The sequence below is a fragment of the Theropithecus gelada genome, chromosome 2 (genome assembly GCF_003255815.1).
Source record: "Theropithecus gelada isolate Dixy chromosome 2, Tgel_1.0, whole genome shotgun sequence".
Lineage (NCBI taxonomy): Eukaryota > Metazoa > Chordata > Mammalia > Primates > Cercopithecidae > Theropithecus > Theropithecus gelada.
In genome coordinates this window covers 166,021,425-166,045,832 of record NC_037669.1, presented here as the reverse complement: position 1 = coordinate 166,045,832, position 24,408 = coordinate 166,021,425, and the positions used below count along the sequence as shown (strand labels likewise).

The window sequence follows — 24,408 nt, the reverse complement described above, 5'->3', positions numbered from 1 at the left end:
CTTCCGGTTTCACCCCACTCTCCTGCCTCAGCCTCCCGAGTAGCTGGGACTACAGGCGCCCGCCACCACGCCCGGCTAATTTTTTGCATTTTCAGTAGAGACGGAGTTTCACCGTGTTAGCCAGATGGTCTCCATCTCCTGACCTCATGATCCACCCGCCTGGGCCTCCCAAAGTGCTGGGATTACAGGCGTGAGATATATATAATACCTTTTTTATAGTGGCAGTCTGGGGTGTTTCTGGAAGTATAAAGATAACCCCTTTGATGGAATTTTTTAACTTTATTGATGTTAAAGGGAAACAGAAACTTGATTTATATAATTATCCCAGATTACATCATTAAATTGTCATAAGAATTGATTCCTTCGAAAAGAGACGATAAGAAGGAAAGTAAGTCCACCTGATTGAACAAGCAGCAAGTTAATATAAAACTTTGGTCCATCCAAATTGGCATTGTGAAAACACAAGCCAAAGCAAGCAAAAGAAGATGGATTGGGATTCATGAATAATTAAAAAAATAAAGGAATAAAGAAGTTAGTATGCTTTTCACTTCTGATACCTATATTAGAGCATCTTGCTTTTACCTTAGAACATGTGCTTGCTGCCTGAAAACAACATGAGAAATGAACATTACCTCATTTGAATCTATTCCATTGTTGACTGACCAGGTTGTTTGAAAATATTCGAGCATCCTCTGCTTGAGTTGTTGGGGCAGGTGATGGACACGGATGAAATCTTTCAGATCCTTAGTTCTAGTGTGATAGAGGGACCATCTGGAGTACATCCTCTGTATGATTGCTGTCACGTTTCCAAACACCAAGGCGTGCATCAAGGCTAGAAAGAACAACACAGTATACAATGGAAGAGAAATATGACAGTGGGGCCCACCACTTATATCTAATTTACAGGCTATCCTGGATCAGGGCAGAACGTGCTTATATGGCCATGTTGATACAGCTATTTTGGTACAAGCATTTTGGTGCAGACACTGTATCACAGGGTACATCCTGAAGCAATCACTTTGATTCCATACGGCTTGATCAGAGTAAAAATATCTTTAAAAATCTCAATGATATGCAAAATAGGTCTCTTTGATTTACATTTAATCTGTTAGCTGCCATTCTGTTTATGATAAACTTTTATTTGAACTCAATTTACATCTATATTATTTTAATAGTTATGTATAGTTTAATAGTTACAATAAAATAGTTTTCATAGTTTGATAGAATAAGCTATAAAGTTATAGCTTAATAATTACTTTTATTATAGTAATGAATGAAATAAATTTTTGAAGTAAGTCTATTTTAGTTAGCCTTTGTGGGAACTTTAGTCTCACCCCCTCAAAAAGCCATCATTTAAACTTTGTTTTAGAATATTAAATATGATAAATTTATATTAATGCAGATATGAAGGAAGTTGTAAAAAATGTAATTGAGGATTTCTTGAGCAGTGTGAAGCTCCAATACCCACTCCAACCCCAGCTCTGCAGTTATTTTAATTTTGAGGGAGATATCAGAAAATCTGAGACCATTCAAGAAACAAATGAATTCACAGAGAAAAAGAGGTATTCTGCATAGAGGAGTCATTGTTGCCACCATGAGATGCACCAGCAGGGTGTGTATGTATATGTGTGTGTGTGTGTGTGTGTGTGTGTGTATATATACATATATATGGGGCTCTTGTTTCAATGAGGTTTGTCAGCCAGATAGTATTTAACCTCCACTTACTTGCTAAGCCTGCCCTTTGAGCCTGTCTCAAACCTACCATTAAAGTGTAATGACATGAAAAATTTTGTTCACCAGAATTTGAGGGCATATGGATATTTAGGGTGGATATTTCTTCTGGAGAACAGTGGAGTGAAAGGATGGACCTCATTTTCCAGGAATTACCCACTTTGGGAAGCAACTAGGTATCGTCAAGACATAGAAGGCATGACAGGATTTTGCACTCACTAGTCAGTGGCAGAACGAAACTGAAATGGTTTCTAAACAGACACCAGCAGATAATCCAAGAAGGCCTTGGACATACCTGGAATTATGAAACTGAGAGAGATATGAGGGCCAAGCACATGCATATTTATGGATAAGTCAACTCTAAGTAATATTCAGATTTTATCCCTGATCCTTATTCTGGGACAGGATTAGGAATGAGGCATGAAGCTTATTAGTTGGGTAAAATCATCTGTTTCAGTAATTTGGGGCTTAGAAAAAGACTAAACATTTAGTAGCTTGTCTATTAGGATCTATCAAAATGTACATGTATCAAAACCTCAGTGCCCAAGGAGCTATGTTAAAAATTTCCTAGCATCATAATGGATACATTAGTGCAAATATGTCAACATATTATTACTTCTATCTTCCTATGTCAGGACCTCCCCAATTCAAATCTTGTGTCCCTACACTTGTCAGAAATTACCAAACACTGGCATACTAATTTAATTCTAATCTCACACTGGAATTAAAATTCTTTACCAGGTAATACATAATTTCTCTATGGAATAATGGTTACTATGTCTATAAAATTATTCCCTTCATAACAAGACCTCAGTATTTTGGAAAAGTTACTAGAATAGGGTTTAAAGTTAGGGTCTATATACAAGAAGCAATGTAATGTTGCAGAGAGAATATGAACTTCAGAATCAGACAAATCTGGATTTGAATACTGATTTTGCTACTTCTTAATTGTGTGAACTTGGTAAGTTACATAATTCCTTTAAACAGATTCATGTTAAATGGGCATAGTCATTATGTTAAATAGCCCTTACTCATAGCGCTATTTCAAGATTTAAAGACCTATGTATGTTTTAAAAAGTGCCTAGTATATGTATGAAAAAAAGCATTTGCTCAATTTATGTTAATTTTCCTTATGAAAGTGAAAAATTTTATGAATTTTCAGCATGCTCAATGCAATTTAATTTGGGGAAAATGACTTAGATTTAAGGTTTTCCTGCAACCTCTTAAATAGTAAAGAGCGGCTCTTAGTAGACATAAGTTATTGATGAAAGAAATTCAAAACATACTCAAGAAATGCTTGATACATGCAAGAATGTGTAAGTAAGTATTATTCCTAAATGTTCAAAAATGAGATGTGTCCCAACAGGTCAAAAATATTCCATGAAAAATATATATCATGTAGCAACTAAATGTTGGATTTGTTCTTTGTAGATTCTAAATAGAGGTTTATTCTTCTGTATTGTTTTAGAAGCACAGCAGTTCTGATGCTTAAGTCTTTTATTTGGAAGATAAGAGCTCTACTTACAATAAACACTCAAAGAAAAGAACTGATTCTGCTCCAAGTCAAAGAAATTAAACATTGATTTCAGGCTCCCTTAATATACTTATGGGCTAAGTGTTTGGAAGCCCTACCATCTTTAACACTATGTAATCGTCTTTTCATGGAGATTAAATCGAGTACAGAGAACAATTCTGTTTCATTTATTTTAACACTGCTTTCCTTAATTATGTGTATGATTTTAACCTTGCTTTGCTTAATTATAATGTGTAAAGCACTTAAAGTAAGAGAAGTAATATGTTCAGATTATTTAACATCCTAGTTGTATTTTGTTAGTAAAATGAATTACTGGATTAATTATAGCATTCATAAGTGTTATTGAAAAGTACTAGTCTATGTCTGAGTCACCACAATTTCAAAGTCTCATTTCAGCATAGATAACTATTTCTAATTTAAGTAGTTAAAAAAAATAAAATTCTGGTCCTCATAGCCTTTCATTTTCCAAAGTTATTATGACCATTCTGTCACTGGTTATCATTTCACCCTGGCAAAGAGTGTGTGTAACTGTCAGAAAAAATCATTCCATCTGCTATGAAAGTTTGACTCAAGAACTTCTATATCCAGGTCAGTATGGAAATTATTACTTACTTTTTCTTTATTTCTAGCAAATTTGATGTATATAATTCTTGACTGTTCGACCTGCTGAGTGTGTGGGCGTCTCTTTTTTTGTGTGTAGAAGTTTTGCATAAAATGCATTTTGTAAAATTTCATCTCAGTATCAGGTCCTGGAAGGAACCTCAACAATTGGCATCTAAGAAGAAAGTAAGCGGTTCTCAAATGAAAGAAGTGCTTCAGTAGAACTGCCTGGCCTTTTCTTTCTCGTTCTCTTTCCCTTTGTCTTTTCCTTTCCCTTTTCATTTCCCTTCCCCTTTTTCTTTCCCCTTCTCTTTCTTTTCCTGAATTTTGGACAACACGTATCTCCAGGAGTATAACATCATTGCTAATTACTTTAGCCAACTATTTTGCAGTGGCTTTGGAGGCTAAGTAGGGGGCGTTTTCTACTGATACAAAAGGAGGCCAGAGCTCAGGTTTTGGGTAATCTTAGCTGCCCTCCTTCTCTTTCCCACCTCCTCATTGCCCTGGAAATTTCCATTCTTGGTTATAAGTACACTGGCTTGTGGATGGCAGATGGCAGAGAGAATAGAGATGAGAAAAATTTCCTAAATGATGAATTTAAATGGCAGTGCAAAGACATCTTGAGAACAGCCTGAATTTGCGAACACAATAGCTCATCATATGGGTCCAATAAAACTATGTCAGGGTAGTGTGTGTGTATTCAGTGGGGGGACCCGAGGGAAGCCTTGATTACTTTGTGATAATAATGCTTCATTGAAACTGAATATGTTCTCAGTGATGAATGATCTTTATTAGGAAGCTTTATCCAACCTCCAAGGCTGTGCTGATGACTCTATCAACTGGGGCAAACTCATTAGGTGACTATAGACAGTCACTGTTTAGTGTGATAGAATTTTTAAAGACATTAGAAAATATTTTCTGTATATTTTGTCTGGTTGCAAAAAATATGAATAGTTATACATATATATTTCAAAAAATAGTTACATATGTATGGAAATTCTGGAAAACTGTCTTTTGATAATGAGACTATGTGTAATTTTATTTTTCTGTTTGTTTTCCAGTTTTTTCTAAATGTGTATTATAATAGAAAAAAATAGAAATAAAAAAGAAAGAACATCCTCTGCTTAAGTACCTATTTCCATTATTAAACTGTGAACTCCTTGAAAGAAAGTATCATATCTTAGTCATCTTTGTTTCCCCTGCATCTAGCACAGCTCTTGGCATAATTTAAGTATGCCATAAATATTTATGGAACTGAAATGTGCCTCTGGTAGTTTGATACTTTCTTTAAAAAGTTTTATAATTGTAAGCAAATGGTTTAAAAAATCTATGATAAATAGTCTAGCCCCAAACTCATCCCTTCATCGCCATCTCACTCGCCAAAATCAACCTTTTAAAATGAGTTTTTTGGGTGTTTTTGCAGTTATCACCAAAATGTTGGACAATATAATTGTACTCCATTGCTTGACTCATTATTGTTAAGACAAACCCAAGAACAACCTGATATGAAAGGCAAGAACTTAGCTCACTATTACCCAGCTTCTTAACTCACACTTGATATATTATTGTTAGCTCATCTATTAAAATTTTACAAGGTAAAATTAAAATCAAAGATACATATAGAACAAATTACCCACTTGCTAAATGTGAAGCTCATTGAGATTTTTCAAAGTAAACATAGCTATAGAAGCACTACCTCCCACCACCCTAGATGAATAAACCAAATAATAGTATTCTGGAGGCTTCCCTGTGTCCCCTTCACAATCACTAACCAATCCCTTCACCAAAGGTAACCACAGTTACCAATTATATTACAATTAATAAGCTTTGTCTATCTATGAACTTTCTCTAAACAAATCATACAGTATGCACTTTTTTTCTGTCTGGCTTCTCTGCTGAGCATTGAGTTTGTAAGATTTGTCCATAAGGTTCCATGACATAGTAGTTAATTTACTTTTAGTGTATAATGCTCTCTTGAATAGGTGTTTCAAAATTTACTTATTTATTCTCCTATTAATGGACATTCCCAGTTTGAGATTCTTACAAAAAGGCTTTTGCAGACATCTATGTATATATCCTGAAGTATACATGTATGCATTTCCACTGGTTATATATTCAGAAGTGGCATTGTTGAATCACAGATTAGAGGTATATTCAGATATGGTAGATGTTGACAAAGTTGTATCGACTGACATGCCCATCAACAGTGTAGGAGAGGCCAAGGTCTTCCATTATCCTCTCAAACACTTAGGGTTGTGGTGTTTTTAAACATATCATTTTGGTGAACATAAAATGGTATCTAATTTTGGTTTTAATTTGCATGTTTCTGATTAATGATGTTGAGCACTTTTTTATATGTTTGTCATCTACTCTGGTATTGGAAATCTACTTTTCAGGTTTTTTTTCCAAGCTTTTGCCCATTTCAGGGAGTTGATTGATCTTTTTCTCATCGATTTAACAGTTCTTTATATACAGTAGATGAGAGTCCTTTGTCAGATAAACATTTGAAAATATCTTCTCCTATCCTGTAACTTCCCTCTTCACATTTATAATAAGGTCTTTTGATACAAAAGAAGTTCTGCAGTTCAATTTATCATTCTTTTCCTTTATGACTAGGGCTTTTTGTGTCATGATTAGGAAACCTTTGCCAAATCAAAGGTCATAAAAATATTCTCCTATATTACCTTTTAGAAGTTTTATTGTTTTCCCTCCTAAATTTAGATCAAAATCCACCTGGAATTAATTTTTATGTACAGTTTTAAGAGGTACCAAGGTTGTCTTCCAACAGGTAGATATACATTTGACCCAACAACATTTACTGAAAGTAGCGTCCATATCACAAATGAAGTGACAATATATGTGTGACAATATATGAGTTCAGAAACAGTTCTGAACTCTCTTCTATTTCATTGGCCTATTGGTCTATTATTGGACAAACACCATACACTCTTAATTACTGTAACTTCGAAATACATTTTGATATCTGTAGCACAAATCTTCCAATATTGTTTCATGATAGCTTTGACTGGTTTTTGCTCTTTTCCACTGATTTTTAGAAACAACTTATCAATTTTCAAACACACACACACACACACAAACACACATCTACTGGAATTTTTATTGGGATTGCATTTAATCTTTAGATTACTTTGAGTACAACTAGTATTTTCGCAATGCTGAGCCCATTGTTAGCAACCATCACCATTGTATATCCTTCCATTATTTTCTCACCAATGTTTTGTAATTTTCTGTATGGAAGTCTTACAAATTTTTAGTTATAATTATTCATAAATATTGAATTATTTGTAATAATTTTTATAGTTTATTTCTAATTTGTTACTAGTATATAGAAATGCAATTGATTTTTTGCATATCGATCTTGTGTCCATAAACCTTACTGAATTCGTTCATTAATTCTAATATTCATCTGAAGCTATTAGGATTACTTATTTGTTTTGAGTGTTCTCAAAGTTCACATAGTTTTGTCTATGTATAATTTTTAGAAATTATTTTTGCTTTAAATCTCTCTGATTTATAGTTTTAATATTCCTCCCATATATTAGTGGTTTGTACACTCCATAATTACAGATGCTTATATGGAAGTTTATATGGCATCTTAAATGAAAACTTTATATATATACACACATACATATAAAGTTTATGCTTATATACATATACACACATATATGTGTATGTGTGTGTATGTATATATCTATATGTATCTATATATGTATATATCTATATATCTTTATATATCTATATATCTCTATATCTCTATATATCTATATATATCTATATATTTATCTATATATATCTATATATATAAGCTTTGCCTAGCTATGAACTTTCTTAGCTCTTCACTGTAGCTCACACTGTAGCTCTTCAGAAAATCTATATATATCTATATATAGACATATAAAATAAAACCTGTACAACTCCTGTGGAAATTCTGATGGGGTTCCCAGAGGACTCCCAGGTGGATCTATTCAGCATTTTTTCACCCGTTTCTTCTCACTGAGCAATATTATCTCTGTCCTTGATAATTATCTGGAGTTTTGCCAGTCCCCTTTCTCATTTAATATTGCTACTGTTTATTTTTCTAGTATATTGCATCCTTGCCACTAGCAATTTCATCAGCCTTGTGTGGGGGACTCCTAGTGAGATACCCTAGACTTAAGTCTATGGTAACACAAATTTTAGGTTCTTCTTTTTAAAAATAAATTATTTGTTTATATTTATCAAAATTAAGTAAATAAAATAAATTTATAGTACATAATAAAATGAATATTTTAGAAGAAGTTTGCCAGGTCTTAGTGAGTCCTGGATTTAAACTCACTAAATCTCTTCTGCCTTATGTCTAAATTGGGGTATTAATAATGTCTATCTCACAGTATTATAAGAATTAAATGAACAAAGTGCTCAATAGTGTGAGCTCTTATGATTAGTTCTCAACATTTTACAAGTAATTAGTTAATTGGGAAATATTAAAATGCAGGCATCATTTTTCCTAGCCAGTGTAATTTTCACAATAATATAAAATTATTTCCCCACAAACACAAATATGAAAAGCTTTAACTAATAAATTCAAGTCACTTAGATGCCATTTGACTTTCAAATGAATAGTTTGCTAAGTGCTGCTCAGGTCACCTAAATTTTTTAATGCCACTTACCAGTGGGCACTGATTTTGCACCAGGACATTTGCTCAATAAACATTCAGCAAACAAGAAACAAAGTAACATTATCAGATTATTTTCTGTATCTTTTGGCCTTTGTGATCAGTGTTGCACCTACCTACAGAGAACAGCAGGGAATAGTTTGTGCATTAACAATTTTTGATTCAGTACTACTCACAATACAGTAAGTGGATCAATAGAGAATAAGCTCATTTATCTTACGGATTTTTTGAAATGTCAAATTAGTAGAATTAAGCTGTGAGCATTTCCCAAAATTATCATCAGGAGTAGAAGAAACATGGGCAAATATTAAATAAGTATAGACTATGTTTATCTGCAAAATGCTTGTGATTTTGCTTGGCTGAAATATGGGCTATCACAAAGAATAGAAATTATAAAAAGTCATAATGCTGGATATGAAACAGTCACCACACGGCCTGGCACACTGTAGCTCTTCAGAAAATGAGAATTCCTGTTCTCTGCTCCCTAGGCTGTCACTGCTCTACATCAGCCAAGAGCTTGTTACAGTTGCTGCAGCCCTAGCATGCTACTTCAACAACTGTGCCATGGCACTGTCTTTCCAAGAAACTCTCACTGCTTCTGAACTTCCTAACTGACATGGCACTTAGCATTTACTGCCTGGTATCGTTAAAACTCTTCCCACATGTTTCAGCCTATCTCCTCCGAACTAGATCATAAGCTGTTTGAGGGAACATTTGTTTTTATACTTCTTTGATTTCACTGTATGCTGGGTGAGCAATTGCTTAAGACCCACACACTCATATCACTTCTCTCATGCAAGGAAGCCTGTAGGAGCCATCTCCTATTATAAAGTTCAAAACTCAAAGTGATGTCTTGAATTAAGGTCATTAAGAGGACGTGCTAAAACAGGTTTTGAGGGGAATATTGTGGGGCAGAAAATATTAACAGAACTCTAGCCTAAAAAGAACGCTTACTTGATCCAGGTAGACTCCAACATCTCCTAATACTCCATCACAGCAGCCTTATGGTTCAGTGAAGTTTCCCTTTACATATTTAAGGAGAGAAGTAAGTATTCACCTGGGTTCAAACCTTGCGTCTTTACTAACTGGTTGAACTGGTTGTGTGGCATTGGAAAGTTACTTTAATTCTCCATACTTTAGATTTGTCATCTGAAAAATGTGGATAATATCAATCTACATCAGTTGGAAGTTTAGAAGAAAGAAATTATACTAAATATTTCAACAGTAGTAATTCAGTATAGAGAATTGGTTTTCCTGGGGTTGGAAGGCTGAATAAACAAAAAGGAAAAATAGAGGTAACACGGACATAGCAAATGCAGAAGGCTTAACCCTTAGGGCTGGATACACAGAGGGAAGAAGTGCAGTTATCAGAACATAGAAACACAGAGCAGGAGTTGTGAGGAGTGTCAGTGAGCCAGGGTTCTGTCTTTGGACAAGATGGCGCCCCTGACTGATGCAAGATTGTCCGAGGAGGCCCAGTGAGTTTGGTTCTGGAATAAAGGCTGAAACCATCTGCTGCTGCTGAGGTGCCCTCGTCCACCGAGGGAACAGCATGCGCACCACAGCAGGCAGTCCCTTCTCCCCTCCTCCTGCCTGCCAGTCTTCTCTTGATTCCTCTTATAAGAAAAAGCAACTGAGGTCAGCTGGCAAAGAAGAATGAGTTTTGCTGAGTACAAACCCCAGCGTTACAAAGCAAAATAAATAAAGGTGGGTTTGGAGTCCAGAGAAAATAGTATAATAGTTTATTTGTTATAAGAAAAAATAATAATAGTGCCAACCCCATAGATTTGCTTTAAAAATTATGGTATTGTGTTAGAACACTTAAAACAGAGAATGGAACATAAAAACAACTAATACATGTTCGCTATTTATTATTGTATTGGTGTTGTCATATAATAGACGTTCAGTAAGTATTTGGTTATACACTTGATATGGTTGTGTCCCGGACCCAAATCTCATTTTGAATTGTAGTTCCCATAATCCCCACATGTTGTGTGGGGGCACCTGGTGGGAGGTAATTGAATCATGGGGACAGGTTCTTCCTGTGCTGTTCTGCTGATAGTAAATAAGTCTCACAAGATCTGATGGTTTTATAAAGGGCAGTTCCCCTGCACGTGCTCTCTTGCCTGCTGCCATGTAAAAGGTGCTTGTGCTCCTCCATTGCCTTCTGACATGATTGTGAGGCCTCCCCAGCCATGTGGAACCATGAATCCATTAAACCTCTTTTTCTTTATAAATTGCCCAGTCTTGGGTATGTCTTTATTAGCAGAGTGAGAATGAACTAATACAACATTTGAATACATAAATGGTTGAATCTACCCTGTTATTTTCCTTCCTTTCTATTGTGCCTCTAACTGGTTCTCTTCTTGCTGCTTAAAAAATTTACATGCAATAATTCATGTTATCAAACATTTTCTAAAAAATTATGTAAAATGCTATATAGTGAAAAGTCTTCCTTTGAATTTGCTGATTCTTACTAAAATTTATTTATGTATTAATAAGCAATATACATATGCTGGCTCTCTTTAGCCTGCTTTCTACTGTTAGGGTTTTCTCTACTGTTTTTAAGTTTGTTTCTTTCTGTCTTTGTCACTCACTCTTTTTCTTTCTTTCTTTTGCTTGCCTGCCTGCCTTCCATCCTTGATCTCTCTGTCTCTCTCTTCCCTCTGTCTCTTTTTGTTTTTTCTCTCTGCTTTTTCTTCCTTCCCTTCAGTTTCTTTTCCTTTCCTTCTTTTTATTCTTTATGACTCATTATATTCTTTGCAACGTCTATTCCCTTTTTTCCTTCAATTTTATCTTTGTGCATAAGATGGCTTTGCTTTTTTCTTTGATATCTTTGCTTAGATACTTCATCTTATCTTTAACTTCTTTTGTTATATCTTTTCTAAGATACTTAGTTTTTGTTTGTGGTCTTCTTTAATAACAGCAATAGCTTTATTAATATATTTTGAATTATTGTCTGTTGTTAGCATGATCTCTGCAAATATGAACGGTCTGTGTGATTCTTTGTGAGTTGAGCCTTCTCTACTTCTCCACTAAACTTGCTCACTTGTTGCTCTTACTTGTAATAAAGGAGGGTGATAGCTTTTGCACTTTAGGTTATGAACCTCACACTTAGGAAGTGTATTTTTGCTGATGCTTTCTGAGATTTGACATGCCAGACCCTCTTGTCACATCTTCCCATCTCTCCTCGCGTTTGCCATCTATCAGTCTCAGTTTTTGCAGACTTTATGTATGTTTATGAATTATAGCTGTCTCTTAGTTTAACTGAATATTGAACTTACTGGCTTTAAAAATATTCTTAATGCTTTAAAAATGTGATTTCTTTGAAGATAAGTATAAAATGCAGACTATTTCATTATGTTCATATAAGAAATATTTATTCCTGTTTTTGATTGTCATAAAATTCTCTAGAGAGCGTTTTGGGCAAATTTCCTAATTTTTTAACGTTTTGAGCTTTCCAAAGTAAGTGTACTTGGGGCTTTCATTCCAGGAGTGGGGATAGATATTTGCTGAATCAACCACCCTCTTTCACTGAGTCTCCTATAAAAGAGTTGCCTACGGAGAGAAGTGCGAAGACCATCTAAATTATATTTGTTTTTTTATTGGGATAAGTACTGCTGGATCTTACTAATACCCTTGTTTTATAGAAAGCAATTTCTATGTTATTTATGGTCATATAACATTACATCAGAGAAAGAACCACAGTTGCATCTTGCCTAATACATCACTTGAAAGATGAAGAAACTGAGTGAAGAGTCTGAAACGGACTTGACCCATAGTTTCAAGGCCACAATGTGGACCAGAAAGAGGGCATATGTAAAAGTAAGTTGGAGGATCTAAGAAAAGTCTAGGATCTAGGAAAGGGTCTAAGCCACTGTCCAGAGTACACATTCTAGTGGGCAGGGCAAATGTGTATTACAAGTTTGCCTACATAGCCACTTCTTACTTCGTCTTACCTTTGCAGGCTAAAACAGTAAGCTGGATGAGGTAATGATTCTACATAAGGGGAGCCCCATGTGTTAATCTTGCTCCATTCTTCTTAAATGCACGCTCTAGTGTGTTAATCTCTCAAGTCTCTTTTTATATGGAACCACAGAGACAACTACAGCTTTGCATCTAGACTATCTAATTAGTGCTTTCAGAATCTTCCAATGTTACTCAGCTTATCTCTATTGTATTTCAGGATGGAACAAACAGGCAGTGATAGTTAGGCAGGCACAGTTCCTCTTCTTGGTATAAAAGAAGATGCTCTCTTACCACCAATCAGCATGGTGCAGATGGAGAAGATCTTTTCTGCATCTGTATTAGCAGAGACATTCCCAAAACCCACGCTGGTGAGGCTGCTCAGCGTAAAGTACAGAGCGGCAATATAGGCACTTCGGATCGACGGGCCCCCCAAGGTATTGTTGCCATAGTATGGAGATTCCAGTCTCTTTCCCAACTCATGAAGCCAACCTGCAATGGAGGAAATAATGCAAATGAGAGAACAAAAAGTAAAGTCTCAGTGTTAACACATGGGAGTAATAATAAATAAATATTTGGGGAGGTAATAATTTGCTCAGGGGAAGAAGAAGGTAAAAAGGAAATTAAAGGCAAGTTATTAGATTTCATTCTTTAAAAGTGAAAATACAATTTTCCTCATGCTGTTCTCTATAATACACACAGCATATAAACATGAATTCCAGAGTGGATTGATGGACAAAGCTAAACAAGTTACTCTAATTTAAGAAACAAACTGCAGGGATGGCTACTCTCAGAAGCAGTGTTGCTTATTTCACTTGCCCTGTTAAGCTCATCTCATTTGGAATTATAAGAAGAAACAAAGAGTTGAGTAAATATTTCAAAACCCAAAGTGATGATAAATTACAACAGCCATGAGTCTAGATGTCAGAGGTGAGAAGTCTAGAAGTCTAGGTGAGATAGACTTTATTTCCATTCTGTAAAACTCTTCCCCTTTGTATTCACTTGGGGAGGTATCCACTCATCTTGCAAATCTTAGCTCATGTTACTTTACTCAGGAAGTGTTCTCTGCAGTCCCATTTTAAAATCAGGGTTGAAAGGGGGAAAATGCACAAGTAATGAATACCTGTAATCTATCAGAACTGAAAGCCCCTCTACAAACTGTTTTATGATACTATGTATATATGTGTCAAAATTTATCAAATTAGATGCTTTATAAATATATATAGTTAATTGTATATTAATTATGTTGTCAGAAAGCTGTAAACAACCTGTATTAATAAACATAAGAAGACAGCAAGTATAAACTTAATAATATTATCTGGAATTTAAACACAACACAAAAATCACTTTAAAATTATTTATTGAAAATATTTCTCCCTTAAGATTTTATACTTTATAATTCTCTCTTTCTCTCTCTATGTGTGTGTGTTGTAACAAGCAACAACAATGCAGCTCAACTCATAAGCTTCATAAGGCTTTCTGTAATGGATACTAACTACTACTTTCTAATAAATACTTCATTGAATGGCTGCTCAAGAAGAGATGAAAAACCATTACACTCTTAAGTAGTAATAATATTATCATTATCAACTAAGCTTATATATGATAAAACTATGCTAGGTAATTAAAATGCAAATTTGAAGCAGCTGGGAATTCCTTGAGACCAAGAAGAAGTGCTTAGGGGCAAGTACTGGGCCTTATTCCTTCTGTGTTGCTACAGAGTGTTTTTCAACCTTTAACTTGCATCAGAAACACCTAGAGGGCTTGCTAAAGAGGGTCTAAATCAAGCATTTATTTGGTTCTTTTGGTCCTGTATTCTCTGAATGAAATCACTTTGCGTATCATTTACTTTCCTTAATAAAATAGGATAAAAATGTGTGTTGGAATGCACAGATGATATGCTTGCTTAATGTCTGTTAGTTTACACATGTGTGAGATGGTGTGTCTCTGTAGTGGTTCAGGGAGCAACACACAGACAAACAACTGACCTAATTTTGTTGATATCTCTTTTCTGTCTAGCCAACTGTTTTGTCTATTTTGAAAAACATCTCATTCTTTAAAAGGATTGCCCTAAACTGTGTTACAGCTGATGAAGCAGAAGCAATAATGATGATGAAAAAACTGGTAACACAGAAAGGAGGTAACACCCACAAATCCGGGGATTGGCTATGTGGGCCAAAGAACACTTTTTCACAGAATGGCTCTTCTGAAATGAGAGCACATGTTCCACTGTAACAAGACAACATGTGACTGAACTGTTACAGAAGAAGCAATTTAACCAATTTGGAATCCAATCATTTTTTACGCTGGAGAAACTCATGTCTTTAAAGGAAAGGATGTTCTAGAACAGCCTGTTTCTGCTGCTCAAATATTTTTTTTCCTAAAGAACATTTTGAAGGAAACAGCATACATAACATAAAGTAGAATCTAAATATACTGAGTGCACAGACTTATGATAAAAACAAAAGATATCATAAAACAATCTCATAATTAGTAAAATTGATTCCATGAATATAATAGGTTTATGAAATAAATAATCAATTTCAAAGACAGAACGACTCTTAAGAGTCATTCCTAGAAGAGTTTATCATTAGCATGATAATTCAGTCGGTGTATTTTTCATTGCATACTTACCATGGACCCAGTATTTTGCTTAATTACATACTTTTAACTCTAAACAGGAGTTTATTATTTTACTCTTTAGATTTCCTACAACAGTATACTTTGGTTTACTATTTGTATGTGTGCATTCACAATGTGTACAGGTGTCATCTGTTTTATACAACAGATGTGTTCCTAAAAACTCTGATTTATGTTAGCATATGGTAAATTAACATGTTTTAGGTTTAATATAAGGAATGTGAGCATGTTATTTAAGGAAAACCTACGGAGAATCTCTGTGGTTATATAAAATACTTCAGTAATATGAAAAACTACCCAGTAAAAGATAAGCTTGTTAAATCAGATTTAGATGTTTGCTATGTGTGTGGAGAGAAAGGGGAAAAATAATCAGCAAGTACTTAATCACACCTATAATTCAAAATGGTGTTCTACTTAATTTGGTATGAATGAGCCATGTTGTAAAAGAAGTTAGCTAGCAGCAAGAATGGGGCCCATGTGAGGGTTTCCTTGTTAGCAGGTTAGTACATGGTCAACATTTTACTAACTGCTGCCTGTGCTCTAGATACTCTGCTAAAATGGTACATCCCATCTCATTTACGTGCACTAACCCTATGGAACAGGTACAATTACAGTCCACATTTTGGTTCATTATTTCATTAATAATCACAAAGAGTTAGGAATTGTTATCTCTATTTTAAAGATGTGAAAAATATGGCTCAGGGACATTAAATAACTTGTTCAAAGTGGCATTATCAGAATTTTAACCCAGAGGTAATCATTTTGCTGTATTTTTTTTCCTCCAGTTGTCTTTTGGGCATATTTTGATTCTTTTTTCTTCAGTTTTATTGAAGTATAATTGATAAATAAAAATTGTATATATTTATAGTATACAACATGATGTTTTGATATACATATACGTTATGAAATGATTACCACAATCAAGCCCAGTAACATATCCATCAACTCACATTATCTTTTTTTGTGTGTGGTGAGAACATTTAAGATTTATTCTTAGCAGTTTTCAAGCTTTAAATACATTATTAACCTTACAAGAGTTCATTTGTATAGCTATCTCGTGATGCTGTACAAAATATCATTTCAAATTATCATTTCAAATTGTGCTATGTTGAGATCATTATTAAATAAGTTTGCACTTCCCACTTTAGTGGGAAAATGTGTCCCAAAAGCATAACCGCATACCAGAGAAAATAGAATTATCCAAATGCAGTCTACAATATAAACATAGTATGCCTTGGTATTTAGAATCTGGATATTACTTTAACAGTAATTAAGAAGCATCAAATGCAAATTCCAAGAATTTCAAAATACTCTTACTAACATTTGCTTCCCCTCTCTCCACAATTCTGAAGGTCCACTTAATCAACCTCGTGGACTTCATTAGGATGAGAGGTGGAAAAGCACTGTGATGTTTGATGTAAAAGGTGGCAGGCGGTTTGCTGGGAGGGGCAGAGCACTGGAAGAAAATGATTAGGATGGGGCACAACATGGGAGCTTCTCCACCCTCTTCAGCCTCCTAAGCAAGGGCCTGAAGCATGGGACTACTCAGCTGCAGAAGTGACTGAGAGATATCAGAATAAGTTTCAGAAGTCTGAGTGTGTGTGTGTCTTTATGTCTGTGTAAAGGGAGATGGAGTGGGATGGTTATTGGTGAAGTATTTATTACTGTTACAAATACTGAATAAGAACAAATATCAGAGAAAAGCTTGAGATTTCATCTCTATTGCTCTTAAAATATCTATATTTCATAGCATTGATTACAAACATCATTGAAAAGAAACATACTTACATATCTATCTCTGTGCTTCAAGGTTAATCTAGTGCCCATGACTATAATTTTTGGGGTGTTTTTGTTGTTGTTTTGCTTTAAAAACACTTTTTGTTATGAGATAATTTTAGATTTACACAAAAGTTCAAAGTGTACAGACAGCACCTGTAGAGCCCACATCTTTCGCTAGTTTCCTCCACTGCTGATATCTTATGTTATCACAGCACATTTGTAAAAACTATAAAACTAACATTGGTACATTACTATTAACTAAACTATAAATTTTTCACATTTTAATTTCAGAGACAGAGTCAAAGAGGTTAGAGACTTGGATCCCAAAGCTCACTCTGAACCCTTCACCCCTTTTCCGTTTTATGAGATGTGATCAAGGATAAGGCTAGAACGGCACAAAGCTGTAACGGCATTTAGTGTTGATTTGTTGTTTTACTCAGAAGGCACCAGTAAATTTAGGTCCCAATTCGGCAGGAAAGCAGTTATTACTTGGAATTCCCACTAATGTCAGACTTTGATTCTCACAGAATAAGAAGTATCTTACATTTCTGAATTCGTACAGTCTACTTTTGAGATAAACATCTGAAACAAAAGTAATTAATCATAAAATAGGAAAGACTGGACTTTGAGTCAGGAAATTGGGGGTCCTATGCTTGGTCTTGCTACTAATTGGGTAGCTCTGTGATCCTTCATAGAATTCCATTTTTTAAACTTAAATATGAAGTGATTGGATTGAGTAATCTCTAGGTTCCCTTTCACATCTAAGATTTTGTGAAATAATATTCTGTAAAGCTTCTTCACAAATGACTGACCTTTTTTAAAGGCAAAATTCTGTGTAAAAAGTATGACTTTTTGAATGTATCTTTCATTTGTTTTAATTATTCGAGGGAAGATCCATCAGCAAATATTGATGGGATAAAGATGGCAGATTTTCACATTCTCATGTATGTATCACTTGTGCTCTATTTCCATGCTGAGCAACCTTCCAGAACAAGCAATATTATATATTGTTAGTACTGTCAAGAAAAAAATGTGGCACTTGTATTAAACTAGTCCAGAGGCTGCCAGTTCATAATAGTCTACATGAAAGTTGAAAAGTTTGTATGATAGGAAGTTTTTGAACATTGATTACTAAAGTACAGCATTTCACTTAAGCAATGATTAATTGAAAGATTGTACAGTATTGTAAATTGCCAAAATAGGCCATCATCACATGTACAAAAACAACAACAACAACAACAACATATGAAAACAAAAGACAAGCAAACAAAAAAAAACCCCTAAACAATCTGAAGCCACAGTTGAGCAGCTACTGTAGAGCTCTCTGGTTGATTCTAAGAAGAGAAAGAACAGGCCATCTGTTTCCAGCTAACTGGGGCACTTCCAAATGCCTCTTAAATCTCAGCTAATAATAGAAAAAAGTGTAACAAAGATTAGGCTCATGGTTAAGTTGGCAGAATATAAACTATGAACTGTTGCATTTAACCTTCCTACATAAAGTACTTACAATTCACAATGCTTTCAGATCTGTGCCCCATCATGGGCATTTATTTCATGGGTAGTTGCTCTAGTGTTTCTCGTGGCTTAAATAGGTTTGTGGGACATACATTTGTGCCTGAGCTCAGAGTATCCTTTACAAAGGAAACTGTTTATTCAGTAAGAAAATCTTAACTGAAAGTGCTCATCACTTGCATTACATCAGGACAAAAACATGTTTTAGGAAGGCAATTTGGGATAAAAATAAGTAAGTCCAGCCAAATTATTTTATTATTGATATGCCAAAGTTTACATTAATAGTCTGCCTCAAATTTCCTTCTTGTCCTCTCTTTTTTCTCAAAGTTTCAGGCTGGTGAAAAGCTGGAGAGGAAAAATGAAGTGACAGGTCTCCTCTCAAATTTGCACATCATTTCTCAACTGTTTTTGGTAGTTTCCTGACAGCCATTTTACTTAAAATGATAGGGTTTTGCATCTATTGAAAACGAATCTCAAGTTTCCCTGGTTTGCAAAACTTCAAAAGAAAATTCTAATTACGTTTTTTTCCCAAAAACATTGGAGGGGGATGCATTTTCTAACATCTCAATCATAAAAATAAATGTAAAATAAATTAGACCATACAATATGCTTGAGTATTGTATACAAAAATCCTGTTAGAGAGTTCACTGGATTTTGTTTACCTTAGCTTGGTATTGAAACTGTTCTACCGAGAGCAAACAAATCCCAAAACTAGCAGAAGTTAAAAAATAACAAAAATCAGAGCCGAACTGAAGGAGATAGAGACATGAAAAACCATTCAAAAGATCAACAAATCCCAGAGCTTGTTTTTTGAAAAAAATTAATAAAATAGACCACCAGCTAGATTAATAAAGAAGAAAAGAGAGAAGATTCAAATAACCGTAATCAGAAATGATAAGGGTGATATTACCACTGACCCCAAGAAAAAACAAAGAACCATGAGATAATGTTACAAACACCTCTGTTCACATAAACTAGAAAATCTAGAAGAAATGGATAAATTCCTGGATACATACACCCTCCCAAGGTTGAATCAGAAAGAAATTGAATCCCTAAACAGACAAATAACTAGCTCTGAAATTGAGGCAGCAATAAATAGCCTACCAATAAAAAAAAAAAATTTCCACGACCACACAGATTTCTGGCTAAAGTCTACCAGATGTACAAAGAAGAGCTGGTACTATTACTACTGAAACTATTCCAAAAACCTGAAAAGGAGGGAAGGAGGGACTACTTCCTAACTCATTCTATGAGGCCAGAATTATCCTGATTCCAAAACCTGGCAGAGGTACAACAAAGAAAGGAAACTTCAGGTCAATATCCTTGATGAACATTGATGCAAAAACCTCAAAATACTAGCAGACTAAATCCAGCAGCACATCAAGAAGCTTATCCACCACAATCGAGTAGGCTTCATGCCAGAGATGCAAGGTTGGTTCAACATACACAAATCAATAAATATGATACATCACATAAACGGAACTAAAGACAAAAATCAGACGATTATCTCAATAGATACAGAGAAGTCTTTTGATAAATATCAACATCCCTTCATGTTAAAAACTCTCAATAAGTATTGAAGGAACATACCTCAAAATAAAAAGAACCATATATGACAAACCCACAGCCAACATCAGGCTAAATGGGCAAAAGCTGGAACCATTCCCCTTGAAAACTGCAAAAGACAATGATGCCCTCTCTCACCACTCCTTTTCAACATATTATTGGAAGTTCAGACAAGAGAAAGAAATAAAGCGTATTCAAATAGAGAGGAAATCAAACTGTCTCTGTTTGCAGATGACATGATTCTATATATAGAAAATCCCATCGTCTCAGCCCAAAAGCTTCTTAAGCAGATATACAACTTCAGCAAAGCCTCAGGATACAAAATCAATGTGCAAAAATCCCTAGCATTTCTGTACATCAACAATGGTCAAGCTGAGAGTCAAATCGCAAACGAACTCCCATTCACAATTGCCAAAAAAAGCAATAAAATACCTAGGAATACAGCTAACTAGTGAGATGAGAGATTTTGTATTTCTAGTAAGAGAACTACAAAAACACGTCTCAGGAAAATCAGAGATGACACAAACAAATAGAAAAACATTCTATGCTCATGCATAGGAGGAATTAATATTATTAACATGGCCTTACTGCCCAAAGCAATTTATAGATTCAATGCTACTCCTATTAAACTACCATTGACATTCTTCACAAAACTAGAAGAAAACTATTTTTAAATTCATATGGAACCAAAAAAGGGCCTGAATAGTCAAGACAATCCTAAGCAAAACAAACAAAAGCAAAAACAAACAAACAAAAAAAACAAAGCTGGAGGCATCATGCTACCCAACTTCAAACTATACTACCAGGCTACAGTAACCAAAGAGCATGGTACTAGTACAAGGATAGGCACATAGACCAATGGAACAGGATAGGAAATCCAGAAATAAGACCACACACCTACAACTGTCTGACCTGTGACAAACATGACAAAAACAAGCAATGGGGAAAGGATACCCTATTTAATAAATGGTGCTGGGATAACAGGCTAGCCATATGAAGAAGATCGAAACTGGACCGCTTCCTTACGCTATATACAATAATTAACTCTAGATGGATTAAAGACAGGAATACCATTTGTCCCAGCAATCCCATTACTGGGTATATGCCCAGAGGAACATAAATCATTCTATTGTAAAGACATGCATGTGTACGTTCATTGCAGCACTACTCACAAGAGCAAAGACATGGAATCAACCTAAATGTCCATTAATGACAGACTGGATAAAGAAAATGTGGTAGATACACAACATGGAATACTATGCAGTCATGAAAAAACAAGATCAAGTCTTTTGTGGGAATATGGAAGGAGCTTTGTAGGCTATTATCTTCTGCAAACCAACCCAGGAACAGAAAACCAAATGCTGCATGTTCTCACTTACAAGTGTGAGCTAAATGATGAGAACACATGGACGCAGAGAGGAGAACACCACACACTGGAGCCTTTCAGAGGGCAGAGGGTGGGAGGAGGGAGAAGATCAGGAAAATCAACTAATGGGTACTAGGCTTGATACCTGGGTGATGAAATAATCTGTACAAAAACTCGCACGAAACAAGTTTACCTAGTAACAAACTTGCGTTTGTACCTCTAAACTTAAAAGTTAAAAAAAGAAACTGTTCTAAAGGACTTTTCTTCATGTTTCTAGGAAATGTCCAAGTCTCAAAAGGAAACACCAAGTTTTAGGTGTCAGCCTTTGTTAGAAGAGTGGATTCTGACTCATATGCATTTAAAAACATATAAGTAACTTTGTTTCATGGCTTGACAGGTGTGAAAAACAGTAAGTAGTGGGAGTTTGTCTGAACATTCCAAAATAAGTTTTCAGCCAGTGTGTGGTGAAGCAATTGGCCTTGAAGTAAACACAGGGCAATGACGTTGTCTTGGAGAGACCTAAAGTGGGGCACAGTCATTTTGAAAAATGAGAAGTAGATAGAATGCAGAGAGACAGCACACAGGAGAACAAGAAATGCAGTGAAATGCAGAAGAGAAACATGAGTAGAGAGAGATGTGTCAGACCCTGGTAATGCAGTAAACCTTGATAACCCAGAAGGCAAGCAATGCAGCATATAAAAGTGCATACACGATCTTGTCCTGTAATTATGTTGCCTGACTTTTTTATGTCTTAGTTCTGCCTCTTAGTGGTTATGTAATGCAAGTTTACTTATTCTTCTTCTGACAGTCTTCTTCTCACTAAAATGGAGAACACAATAGTAACTCACTTCATAGGCTGTTGTGAGGTTAAGTGACATGATTCACGTAGAGTGTTTAGTAGAATGCAGTAATACATGTTGCAAGCACTCAATGTAAGGCTTTTATTAGTGCTGGTGCTGTTGTTTTAAATATGGGATTTCTGTTTTACTGAAAATTATGCAGACTTCAAAAATCCTTCATTATTGAAAACCTATATCAAATATTAATTCAGCACCCCAATTTCATAGGTAGAAAATAATGTACACAATTGCATCATTCTCAGAAATCAAAGATCTTGTAACATTCATATTTACAAATGACACTTTGCATTATGAGGTATCGAAGACATTAAATGGTTAAGACATAGACTCAGAATATTTTCTGGCATTGATTCGTTTTGCTGTTATTTGATTCCCTATGATAAAAATAGTATGTTGTAATGATCTTTTTTCTGTTTGTGTAGGAGACCATGATTTAACGTGCTAAGTACTTTATATATTACTTAATTTAATCCTACATCACATAATTTAATTTCTTACAACTCTAAGAACTATGTATTACAATCTGAAATGTTGACATTAAAATATTGGTACTTAAGAAGGTTAAAGCAAAACAACCAAGGGTGGACATCTGTTAGGGAGAAGGACCAGGTTTTGAATCTGGGTTTGTCTGATTTGAAAGTCATTACACTTTTTAATACACTCCTATCTCCTGATCCTTCTTGTTAGTCAAGGTTTTGATATTAATGAACTTCTCATAGACTTCATCTCTTTCATAGGAATAGCTATCCCAGTAGATTTTTCTCCGTAAGTGCTCTTTCCTTCCACCTGCAAATAGGAATTTCTCACATTGTCTACTGTCTACTTAACTGTCTCCATCATCTAGGACATGGGGTCTGCAGACCTTGTATTATTTTTATGTTGAATATGAAAACTTTTCTGAACACTTCCCCAGCCCTTCTCGCAGAAAACCTAGCTATTATTCCAAACGCAGCTGGTGGGAGGGTGTTTTAATGTTCTGTGTATGCAAAGATTTTGGTAACATAAGACCTTTTTGGAACCACAGACTGAACTCTCAGCAACTTCCCAATGACTCATTTTCTAGGAATAGAACTCTTTGGTTACTGTCTTATGAACTTTGCAAGATATTGATATAGGTCATACCTATGCTGTGAAGAAATTTATAACCTCATAGCTTTTGTTTATAAGAACCCATTTTTCTATGTAATTTCTTGGACCTTATAAAAAATATTGAATAAACTAAGAACTTCAAATCACATTTTAACCATACAATTTATTGACATTTGACTTCTAATTTCACTTACAGACACCAACTATCTGTTTAGAAATCCATTGTTTGGCAACTATAAAGCCTTTTCAATGGATTTGAAACAATGGAAAGAAGGACAAAAAGTGGTTTAGCCTCCAGCATGGCATACAAAAGCTGGTTTAATTCACATTATAACCAAAGTACAGTATCTGGTTTTAAATAGATAAACCTAACTAGAATTGACAGCGGTTTTTTTAAAAGCACTGTGAGAACAATGGGCCAATATCCTTTAAACATTGAAGGATATGACTAGTTGATATCTAGATCTAACTCCCCATCTTCCTTTGAAGATAGAGATTGCTTACCCCTGTTGCATTAATTTTTGTGTTTCTGTTCCTGGCCTTGTCCATTGGTACCCTTTGGTGCTTTGCCCTGTGACACTCACGATATTATATGATATGAGACATTGTATTAATCAAAACCATGAATAAATCTGAATCACCAACTCAAGACAAAAGGGAAAGGAAAGGAGATTTGAGAAAGGAGAAAGATACACATCGCACGAAGAAGGAAATATTTATTGACTATAGAGCAAATGTATAGGAAGAAAGGGACAAATGCCACAGGATCAAGAACAATGATATTTTTGATTCAAAAGTAGGCAAAAGTGGAAAGAAGAACAGGACAAAAGTGGCTGATTGCTAAGAAGCAAAGTCACAGTTTTGGGTGTTCAACCTCCCTTATTGTTCAAGACTATATCATATCACTTAGTCATGAGGCTAACAGCAAATTCAGCAGCTATCCACTCTAATATTTAAACTTACAACATTCAGTCAAATAACATCTAGCCCCTGGCCATCTACGGCAAAACCAAATTTACTTCATATCTTGTATGTTATATCAATTTTGGGACAATTCTGATTATTAGAAAGTTATTTCTGGTGCAGGGA

General features: G+C 35.0%; 1 protein-coding gene across 1 annotated transcript in view; it reads right to left on the bottom strand.

Moving 5' to 3' along the window:
• The window catches only part of KCNH8 (potassium voltage-gated channel subfamily H member 8), a 398,046-nt gene that overhangs the window by 74,548 nt on the left and 299,090 nt on the right, over positions 1 to 24,408 (bottom strand). The window contains exons 8-9 of the mRNA XM_025375699.1: positions 12,802 to 12,999; positions 633 to 832 (exon numbers count right to left, since the gene is read on the bottom strand). Of these exons, the coding sequence (XP_025231484.1) occupies positions 633 to 832; positions 12,802 to 12,999 (398 nt within the window). The remainder of the gene's footprint in view (positions 1 to 632; positions 833 to 12,801; positions 13,000 to 24,408) is intronic.